The sequence below is a fragment of the Pempheris klunzingeri genome, chromosome 18, assembly GCF_042242105.1.
Source record: "Pempheris klunzingeri isolate RE-2024b chromosome 18, fPemKlu1.hap1, whole genome shotgun sequence".
Classification (NCBI taxonomy): domain Eukaryota; kingdom Metazoa; phylum Chordata; class Actinopteri; order Acropomatiformes; family Pempheridae; genus Pempheris; species Pempheris klunzingeri.
This window is the reverse complement of record NC_092029.1, coordinates 20,472,669-20,484,145: the sequence shown is the minus strand read 5'-3', so window position 1 is coordinate 20,484,145 and position 11,477 is coordinate 20,472,669. Positions and strand designations below refer to the sequence as shown.

General features: G+C 43.9%; 1 protein-coding gene across 1 annotated transcript; it reads right to left on the bottom strand.

The window, feature by feature from the left end:
• Positions 1-714: 714 nt before the first annotated feature.
• ufl1 (UFM1-specific ligase 1) lies at positions 715-11,174 on the bottom strand. The gene is made up of 19 exons (XM_070849396.1): positions 10,990-11,174; positions 10,662-10,807; positions 10,533-10,561; positions 10,347-10,444; positions 9,377-9,491; positions 9,119-9,249; positions 8,052-8,110; positions 7,229-7,375; positions 6,821-6,996; positions 6,557-6,736; positions 6,309-6,435; positions 5,185-5,307; positions 4,830-4,950; positions 4,573-4,739; positions 3,386-3,516; positions 3,195-3,275; positions 3,019-3,104; positions 2,741-2,921; positions 715-1,200 (listed from the first exon to the last, which is right to left on the bottom strand). The coding sequence occupies exons 1-19, from the start codon at positions 11,064-11,066 to the stop codon at positions 988-990; spliced, it is 2,388 nt and encodes a 795-aa protein (XP_070705497.1). The 5' UTR covers positions 11,067-11,174; the 3' UTR covers positions 715-987.
• Between the last annotated feature and the right edge of the window lie 303 nt (positions 11,175-11,477).

Here is an 11,477-nt window from a genome sequence, read left to right as displayed (position 1 = left end):
TCCTGCCATGTAAAATTGGATCAACATTACTTAAGTGGTTGGTGCCCTCTGGTGTTGCAAAGGAGAATTACACAGCTCAAACAACCCACCTCTGACAGTTCACTCAAAAGCTCCACTAAGTTGCCACAAGAGGGAAACAAACAGGTTAAATGTCCGACACTCCCCTGTGTCTCTCTGACATCATGGGGGCAGATGTTTTAGTGAGATCAGTATTTTCCATATCAGGATCATTATTCCTCAAAACTGTGAGCATGACTGAAATGATACCATGTTCCTCACATTAAATGCTTTGCTTTTTCACAGTGATTCAACAGCTTTAAGGCCATTTGAACTTTTCCAGGCGTTCAACACAATCTCCTCAAGGTCCACTTGACTACATCATGCTGCCCTCAGCAGTTGACTGAATTTGCTTGGTTGCCATGGAACTGTAGAAGCCTGAACCACTCTGCTCACTCTGAGCACCTCTAACACTTCCCATTCAAGCTGAATTATGAATTCAATCTGACAGTTTAATCTCACTTCAAGGTCCACTTACTCGTTGCTCTTGTGCTTTTGACTGTACATTATAGTTTTCCTTGAACAAAACTTGAGTTTTACTCAGTTGCCAGAAAGCTCCAGGAAATTTGAGGGCTGCTGAATGTGGAGACGTGAATGAACAGCGAGTTGCGGGACACAATGACTCCGCACCCTTTCACAATGAGTAACTCGAACACGCAAGGGAGAGGAGAGCTTTAATGAATGCATGAAAATCAGAACCTCATTGAGGATTTTCATGTTAATTGGGTTTACAGGGAGACATCCCACACAGGAATTTCCTTTAATAATTCCTTCCTAATATTTAGAATTTCAATTTATTTGTGATAATTCACAAAAATATAGTATTAACAGTTGACATAGACATTACAAGTATTCATCTGAACACGTGAGAATGTAAAAAGATTTATCATAGATCAGTTCAAACATTCATTCCTCTAATCTGTGAAATGTTCACTCCTCTGTTACGGGCGTTCTCCCCTGAGACAGCACCAGATCCTTGACCTGTGGCATCAGGACCATGAGCTGTGAGCGGACGCTTCTGGCCTCCCCGTCCTCCTCCGCCTCCACTGCTTCGTTGCCCACGGCCTCCTCCTGCTTCCTGCTCTGGCTCACCAGCTGCTTCACCACCAGACTTTGATAGGCAGACAGCAGCTGCTGCTGCTCCTGCAGTGACACACGCAAACATTTCAGCAATTTAACTCAAACAAACGCTCTATTACCCGGACGCTGCAGCAGATGGAGATTGCCCACAGCTGCTGTGTCTGAAAACTGAATGTAAACAATCCTAAGATGAAGCGTTGTGTTCCCAACATTTGCTGAAGCTTTCAGACCACACGGAAACACAAGTAAACAGGCCTGTTATGACCAAGTTAGAGCTGCACTAGTGCACGTTCTCATAGGAATACAGTCTTTAGATCACAAACTAAATTCTTTACACAGGAAATTTCCCCCCACACCCCAAACTCAAATAGTGTATATTTGTACTAATTTGGCTAAATTAGTCTCCTGGTTTTGCTGCTGTCACTGGCTCTAAAAACTCCTCTAAAACCATGAAGTGTTGAAATGGTGGATAAACACTGAATGTCCTGGTGCACAAAATGACCATACTACATGTGTGAGTGGCTGACTCGGTAGTTCATTCAGGAGGGTCATAAAGGGCAGGTGATGCCTCGGACTGATCCATCGGCCTCATCGACAGTTGGACTCTTTATTAGATTGTTTGTTTGCTTACATTTCTTGTTTATTTCGGTAAACTTTGTAAAGCACTGTGAGACAACTCTGTTGTGATATTGGGCTATACAAATAAAATTTAATTGAATTGAATTCATTGAAACCACTCAGTGATTAAGAGTTCTGACTTTTAAACTCTCTTTCTGCTCGATACTGTGTTTAGGAATGGCCTGAATCGAACCCACGACCTGCGCTCTGTTGTGTTAGATTAGCTTCAGGGGGGATAGCCACCAACGTTCATAAAAACCTTAACATGATTGGGGGGTTCCATTGAAATCGTTTTATTACTCCAAACACTAGTAATAAAAAGATTAGGGGTTCTCGATGCGATATCTCAGCATGTCAGACAAAAACAAATGTGTCTCACCCCTCCCCCGCTCTCATTTGTTCTGTTCCCACTGACTGACAGCCCTCTTTGCTGTTGTGCTATTGTGTTAGCTCAGTAGCTTAACTGAGTCTGTCGCTAGGCAGCGGCTCACACTTGGGCGTGTGTGGCTGAGGACGAAAAACAAAGAACAGAGCTGCTCGGATTACACACACACACAGAGGGAGAGTGAGTGCATTCTCTGTTCAGGTCGATATCATTCCACTGTACACAGCAAATACTTGTTTAATGCTGTATTAATGTCCTGTAAACAACCTTTAAAGAGAGTTTCTGTGTTCCTCCACGCAGGCCCTGAAGAGATCCCTTCCTGATGTAGGAAGAAACTTTTCTAACTAGTCTATTTTTAATGTGGATTTTGTTCCTTATCGCTGTTATTAATATTGGGTTAGACGGGATCTGTTCACATCCAGGATGAGCCAAAGGAATGATTACAGCAAGCAAAAACTGAATGTAAATGTAGGCGTTTTAAGGCAGCCCAGAGAAATGAGAACCTATCCTTTAACGGCCACACCCTGTAGCTACAACTTCATGATGAAACACGTGTGCCGCCCTCTCCGGCCTTCCACCTGCATGGACCGAGCATCGTACCGTGGGTATTCTGCTTGTGAGGGTGCCGATGATCTGAGGCACACAGCGTCCGGGGGCGTGCAGCATGCAGTGGGTGCTGGCCTGAAACAGCAGCACGCTGGTCAGGTGGAGGACCAGAGCTGGATCTTCCGTCTGCTTCAGCTGCTCAGTGAGAGCCTGACGGTGCATGAACAGGGCCTGCCTAAATAAATGACATACGTTCACACGCATCAATATTCAAAAATGCCATGGATTTCGATATACACTAAAAAAAAAATAAAATTGAACCTTGTCTGTACCTCTCTTTTTTCTTATCTCCCTTCCTCAGCATGAAGCCACACACCTCTGCACTGGACTCTATGTTGGTCAAAAAGTCTTCAATAGTCTGTGAAGAAGTTTCCATCACTGTATTGCAGTTTTATCCTTCAAGTTGAAGCAACCAGCTTCTGATGTAACTGACAGGAAACACACTTACTTTGCTGTTCAGGCAGTTGTGCAGCTTCATAAGAGGTCCTTTGGTCTCCTCTGGCAGCTTGCCCAAAATCTTCATTCTGACCTGAGGCAAAACATCAGAGACATTCATGATCCCACAGTGCATTTCAAACGGCGACACACGGTCCCTCTAAGTTGATTTGCAGAGAGGCTGCAGAGAGGAGAAACGAGCACCTCGTTGGTGATGGTGCTGGGATCCTCCACGGACATCATCATGTCAGCAGCCAGGAAGTTGACCAGGATGTTGGTGACATCTGTGCACAGGGTCTTCAGAACGTGCTTTGCAATGTGGACCTGGGTTTCATCTGCATGATCAAAGAATTTCCATTGAAGCAACTCTGATTCCTGGATTGTTAACTCTTTATTTGCAGGTTTAAGTCAGTTACCACAGTGTGACACACGTCATATGCTGTTATTTCTAGAGAAAGTTGAAGGAGAACTATTCTTAAACCTGGGCCCTATTCGTACATATTTTGGTGTCTAAATGAGTGACAATGAAAGAGGTTTTGGAATTGGTCCAGTAGATCGCCTCAGCCAGTAGTCCTGCAATGGCTGCAGCGTAATCCTTTGGGGCAAACGTGCCCAATCAAAGTGCTTGTTTTTGCTACTGACAGACTCAGATTGGTCTTCAAAGTGCTTGACAACATTATGGAAAGGATCCCTACTGAGATACATGTGCAAGATCCTTTTTGTTTAACCACAAACAGCCGTTAAATTGGTCTCTGAAGCCGTCAGACTTCATTGACAAAGACGGTGATTTTACATGGCAGACCACAGGAGTTACTGGTCTAGGGCCGCCTCAGGCTCTGATAATGTGTGCCTTTTGTGTGTTGTGTTCTGCACGGTAAAAATCACTGATTATATAGCATACTTTGCCTATGTAGTCTAATGCAGTCTAAAAAAAACAGTCCCTGCAATAAAGCTAATCAGTTCAACAACTCCACAAACTGCAGCCTCCAGAATACTCCTCATCGTTCAATCGGCCCCCCCGAACAGCTTCAGCAAACACACTGAACATTAGACCCTACAGAAAGGAGGGATTCACTACAGGACTGTTGTATTTGACTGGATTAGTTACCTGATAAACTAGACACCGAATGGTTGAGTTCGAGTTCAACTTCACGATCACCCTCGTAATGATCATGAAGCAAGATCTGTAGTTAAAAGGAGCACCTATTTTATAGGAGTATCAACCTGGAGTCGCTGGAAAACATTGGGTCACTTTGATTCCAGAAGTGCGTGTACAATGTCTGTGCACTGATTCAACCGAGTTTTCAAACTGAAACTTTTCAGAAGGTGTTGAGAATTGCTGCACCAATCATTTGGGATTTCTGAGTCTTTGTGGTGAGAGTAGGATTTACCCGAGAAGAACTTGGTGCCTTTTTCAAAGAGTCGGATGTTGTTGTACAGGTTGGTGACCTCCTCCTGTAGATCCTTCATGCTTTTCTTCTTGTTGGCCCCAGACGGAGAGCTCGTGGAGGACATGAACACGGTCCGCAGCACCTCCTGATAGGCTTTATTCAGAGGCCTGCAGAGGAATGAACAGTGAGAGGACAAACTTTTCTCTGGGAAAGTGTTAGCAGAGCAAACTAACTTTGGACAGAAACCTTTGTTTTACCTTACTAAATGCTCTGCCAGCTCAGAGAGGATTTCTTCAGGGCAGTCACTCACTCTCTCCTCTAAAACAGCTACAATCTCCTCCTGGGCCATAAAGGGGGCTGCAGTCTGTTTGCTGCGATCTTGGCAAAGGTAAAACACAAGCTAATTACTCTCACAGGGATGCTACAGTTACGTTTGTCTTCCATGGAAAAAAAAAAGAAAGAAAAAAGCCTTAACAACCCAGGGGAGAGATTTCTAGCCAACCAGCCATTACGCTCTTGTTACAGTAAAATGCCTCGCTGAACAGGCTTAATGTGCATATAGAGACATGATGTCCCAGTGAAGATAAAAAGGCTTTGTTGCCGGGACAGTACTTTGCTGCGAAGGTCCGGTTTCCTCATCGCTGTCCTCATCTTTCCTTCCCTTCTTTTTGGTTTTGCGAATGCGGATCTCTCTGGCGTTGCCTCCCCCGCCTGCTTTCACACTGCCGCTGCCCTCTGGGAGACAAACCGTTAAACGTGTGAGGTACGATCCAGGAACAATACCTAACTTCAGTCTATAAAACATCACAGATATGCATGTGAAACCATGCCATGTTGTTACCATGACAGAGGGTGCTCGCACTGAGGGAACACAAGAAACACATTTCTGAATGGAAATGGAAATTCCTGGAAATAATTAGAACGAAATAACATTAAATGGCCTGAATCCAAATTCCTAAAAGACAACTAACAGAGGGAGGCGGACGTAGTTTGTGTTGTAGTTGGAGTTTGAACTTGACATTTAATCAACTGCAACATCGCTACAGGCTGCAACTGCACTCTTAATATTTTGTTAGTGCATTTATCTCAGCACTGTAGTGAGACATCAGCTGTATTGACATTATGTCCAGCTCCTGCTGCTGTCCACTTAGATTTTTAATACCACAGTGGATGCAGTTTAATACCTATTTCACCATCATATTGCCCTCAGTGTATCCCAGGATTTCCCAGCATATATAACAATAACTCCTGATGATATAATTTATTTAATTGATGTGACCTGGACCTGGATAAAGGACAGAATATGGATGCTTTATAGCCAATTAAAATGGATTCATTCACTTAAGTTCAATCTCTACTATTGACTATTACAGCCACTGGTGTTGTCACTGCTTTTCAGGCACCCAATCAAATGTATAAATGGGATGAGACTCATCACCCTGGTTACCAAGAAAATGGAGTAGAAGCTTGTTCTGGTTATGTTTGTCTATGTGGAGCTTCATGATGTGTCAGACGGATAATAATCACAGCAGAGACAGAAAGTGGTGATCTGTTGTCATGGAAACCAAACCCATGTTCGGTGTTCTTTTCCTCTCGCCTCACAGGCGCTTCAGAACTGAATGTATTTTGGTTTCAAGACATTTGTTTGAGACATGCAACTGGAAGCAAAAGTGTATTAGTGTGCACTAGATGTTAGGGTTTGACTGTATCTGTGTGTGTGTGTGTATTTAACTGACCACTAGCCTTCTTCCTGCGCTCTGCTTCTCTCTTCTCCTTTTTAGAAGGTGCTGCGCCGTCAGTCAGCAGGGATGCTTGCTTCAGATCCTCTTCAGATATCAGAAAAACTGGATTGTTCTTGACCTCCTGAGAGCCATATCACAAACACGGGCGCTGTATTGTCAGAGTGTTTTATACTTCCTCTAGACGTCATTACCAACTGCCCACAGGACGTGTCTGTGGAGATGTGTGACAAAGGAGGCCGTACCTTCTGAGCTTTCTGCTGCATGACTTCATCAAATACAGAGAGGCAGTTGCTGATGAACTTCTCACTGACGACGACCGTGCCCCCCAGAACTCTGGCAGACGACTGGACATTTGTGTTCCTCATGGCCTGGTTGATCAAGATCCCGATGTCCTCCACCGACAGGCAGCTGGGCAAAATCGGCTAGAGCAGCAAGAGCGAGAATGAAAAACAGAAGTAACCAAGAATTCATGTAACGATGAGTACTGGGCAGAGTGGCGTGGGCACCTGTATGTCACTCCATGTGGCGGAGCTGACGGCCTCCTCCACAGAGGCCTCCACCTGGTCCACCAGAGCCTGACCCACACAGGCTGCTCTGAGGAAAAGCAGCCTCTTGGACTTGAAGCGTTTCTTGATGTAGGTGGGAGGGTCAGGGATCCCCAGTCTGAGCAATGCATCAAATTCTGCGGGGGAGGACAGATCCAGTCAGACTGCAGCACACACGCATCACACTGTTCCCATGTGGAGGTAGGACTCAACAGCCACTTCACAGAGCAGCACCTTAGATTGTATTGTATTGTATAGGGATTTGTCAAGTGCACATACAGTCAGAGGGGATTCTGAGCTGAAAACAGGAATCAGGACGTAGCAGAAACATGATAATAATAAAATTAAGAATTATTTAAAATCCCATACCTAAGTAGCCGTTCTGCTGGAGGAAGGAGTCCACCCAGGCATTCTGCGTTTTGGCATAAATATCAGGGATGTACACAGCTTTGTCCTGCCGACCCCCAACCACGCTTCCTTTTAGGCGTCCAGAATTCACAAACTCCTCCAGGACAGCTGGCAATAGTGAATGTAACAGAGTACATTTACTCAACCACTGGACTACTACAGTATTTCCATTTTTATGCTACTTCAAAAATCTACTCCACTTCATTTCAGAGGCAAATAATTTAGATTAACATTTCACTAAAAAAAGATTAGAGAAAGTCTGAAAATGAGAATCTGGAGACCATTTGGAGGTGCCTGACTGTAAAGTTTAGAATCACTGTACAAAACTAGCAAAGTGTACACAACAAGTGAAATGCTGTATCAGTATTAACAATGCAGTTCATCTATCTTAAACCTGGGCCCAGTTTATATGTAATTTGGGTTCAAAATGGTTAATAGGTACAAATAAACAGCCATTACATCACTCTCTTCAAAGCCAAGAACAAGTACATTGTGTTATTAAGTGTTTTAAAGGGTTAGTTTGGACTGTTACCCTTGTGCCTCAGATTGTTCCACACCGTTTTATATTGTAATGGCTTTTGTTGTTGCCAACTTTATTTAACTAGATCAACTGTCCTCTGATCCTTGAAATAAGTAAAGTTACTAATATCCTAATAAAATACTCTACTCCACTAAAGTGGTGCATTTAAAACCACACTTAAGAATGACATGTTATCAGCTGAATGTACTTAAAGGATAACCTTTCATTTGAAATGACAGTCAAATATAATAAACTACTCCTTACAGTAAAGAAGATGTTCCTGAAAACCAAACGCTCCAATCATACTGCTGACAGGTGTTGGCCTACAGAACCGAGTAGAAACAGGAAGACATTTAGCAGAAATACAAAACAGCGCCATCAAGGAGGACGCTGGGCCTCATGCAAGAAACATTTTTCTATACTTGTCCTAAAGCTCGTCCAAGTGAGATTAACCAAACTGTCTTAGCTGAGTAAGCTTGCGCTAAATTGGGGCGGCTGTGGCTCAGTGGAAGAGCGACATTCGGACCATGATCAGAACACCGATCACTTCCAGGCTCCAATCAGCCTGATGAATACCACCTGTTCGTGAGGAATTGCATCTTTGTGAGATGTAGTTTTGAACTGACATACATTGCCTGGCTCACACAACTGGAGTTTTAATATCACACAGATTTCTTCTCTCTGATCTTAACCACGCACACGCTAAGTGGAAATGATATAAGATTATTGTGCTGGAGGGAGCAATGGACGACCTTACATGATCTCACAGGAAAGTAGATATAAACACAACACAGACTGGTGTGGTACGGCTTGATAATGCTTTGTAGTGACAGTCTGGGTGGTAATATGGTCAGAGACACACGCTCACCTCAGCCTGTCTGTTGTTCAATAAGAACTGGAGGTGAGAGTTCACCTGTAAGTTTTAATATCTGTCTACAGTAGCATGATAGCTAATGTTAGCCGGCCAGAATGTTTCCAATTGCTCAGCAACACCATCAGCTACTCCTGGACGTCGCTCTCATTGGATATTGTGGTCTGGCTCAAAAAGTAGCGACATTATTATCATGCATGTTTGAAATGATTGGGGCGATCCTCACGAGTCTGTGAGCAGATCTGGAGATTTAAGACTGGATCTGTAAATCCTTCGTATTACCATCTCATCTGGGCCGAACATTGGTGCCGACCAAGGTATCAGACCAGATTTCCCTTTTGGTTGTCGGGAGAGCTGAATCAGGGAGACATGGTTGTACTAAATCTGTTTTCTGTAAATCTGTTTCTAAGAGGGACTCTTGCATGAGGCCCCATGTGTGAAGTGTCTTAACAGTGTTGACCTTGTGATGGCGCTGAAAAGCCCTCGTATCTTGGCTTTGTGGCGAGCAACAAAAGCTGGAGTAAATATGACCCCTCTGTTGTACTGGTCCATTTCTCCTTGGATAAGCTTCCCAAGACGCTTTGACAACTCCTGAGATATATTAGAAAAAACATACACTCTCGTTTTTAGTGAACAGTGAATTCGGCAAGCAGCAAAATATTTATTGCCCGATATCTCGTGAGACTTCTGTCATAAACAGATGCAGGTGAAGACTCACCTCAGATAGGAAATCTCCTGGGAGGTCGTAGGTTTTACACAGTTCTGCAATACTGATCAAACCAGCCTCCTGCAGTTTGTCATTCACCTCCTCAGCCAAACGGTCCAGGTACGTGCTACAAACAACACGAGGTAATTCACATACTGAAAAGGTTTGACAACATGTTCTCAGCATATGCTTTGTGCCCTTTCATTTCACATCTGTGTTTTACACTGAAGTTAAGTTAACTATTTTCAAACCTGGGTCCTAATTTCGCATAATTTGAGTTTGAAATCAGTGGGGGGTATATAATGTTTTGCAATTGGTCCAGTAGATCACCCGGGCAGCTGACGTGATCGAACAACATTACAGAAAGAATCCCCACAGAGACACACCTCTTTGTTTAACCTGAGTCAGCTGCAAAAGCCAGTTCTATCTACCTTGCAGAACACTGTGGTTGCTGATCTGCTGCTGCCTCAGTGGCTTAGTTTGTGTCATTGTGTGACTTTGGTGTTTTAGAAGGTTAGTACGGATCCAACACAATATTTCTGTAACACACAACACCCAGACAAACCAACTGAGGCATCAGCTGACCAGCAACTCCCATGTCCTGCGTGGTAAAATGACTGTTTTTGTTAATGGAATCTGGTAGCTTGAAAACAGTGGCTGTTTATGGGTAATCCTTTGGATGCCACAAAGGATGCTGACGCAGCCGTTGAAGCCTATCAAGTGGACCCATCCCAAAGCTCTTTATAACTACCAGTCTTTTCGAACCTAACACATGCAAATAATAGGGCTCAGGTTTTAAGAAAATACTGAAGTTATCCTTTAGGATTTAACTGTTTAGTTAAATCTTGTCTTGATCCTGTCCATTGGACAGACAGGAGTCCAGGCTGTCCAATGGACAGACAGACAGACAGACAGGCAGACGGACAGACCAGCATTGCCTTGGGCTCTAATAGTGTGTGGTAAAACCTCATTTATTACTCACTCATCAATAAGCTGTCCCAGTACAAGCTGAACGCCTTTATCCGACTTTGCAATGTCATTTGCTCTACTTTCAACATGGACCCAATCCACGTTGATAATCTGTAAGGACGGAGATCAAGACATAATTCACAGGAATGAAATACTAGTGATAACTAGTACTACTAGCACAGGGCACAGGAGGACCCACCTGCTGGAGGTCCACGATGTTGACTCGGCCTGTGGAAGACAATGGCAGGTTTTAGTTACTGTTATCATGTCCAATTCTGAAATACTCTAACAGGTCTTTGTTCCTCATTCTGCTGGCTGTTAAACTGACCTCCATGGACGTAGAGTTCATCCCGGATCTCCTTGCTGATTTGAGCTGGGGTGATGTACTCCTTCCCATCAAGTGTGTGCACCACGTCCAGCTTCTTGTCTTGGACCAGTTTTGAAATGATTTCAATGCAGTTCCTCTCTGACAGCCTGAGGAAAGTATGACAGAGGTGTTATTTCCCTACTATGACTGCTTATAGACGCATGCTTTTTCTTATTGTTTAAGAACAGCTGTCTCAGCTAACGTCGTTACTTTAGAATCAGAGTTTAACTAATGTTAACTAGTGTTAGCTTAGCTGCTAGCAGCTGCTTGCAGCGTACAGTGCGGTTACCTTTGCACTGTGTCAGCAAACTGCGCTCTCTGAAAATCTGCAGCAAGCCGTCGAATTTCTTCCCAGTCGGCCGCCATTGTTAAAAGTTTTTGTGTGGGCAGAAACAGTCAGCTGTCAGCGCCTCTGTTAACCGTCCACTGTCTAGAGGAAACCGCTCAGCTAGACGGCTAACGGGACAGCAGGTCTTTGGCTAGCCACACGTCAACATTCAGTGACGTATTACGGCGAGCCACGAGGACCATGTTTTCTCCTCCGACCTTTCGCGCTCTGACTTCAGCAGATGCATACAGGCCACCATGGATTGTTTGTACTGACCTAAGAGGATCCATAACAGGACAGGATAATATCTATTCACTCTATTTAACCAGAGTTCAGTGGTGGAGTGTAACTATGTACATTTACTCAAGTAATGTTGTCTGTCAGTACACATTTTGAGGAAAGCCTACTTGTACCTTACTTGACTCTTTTCTTTTCATGGCACTTTGCTA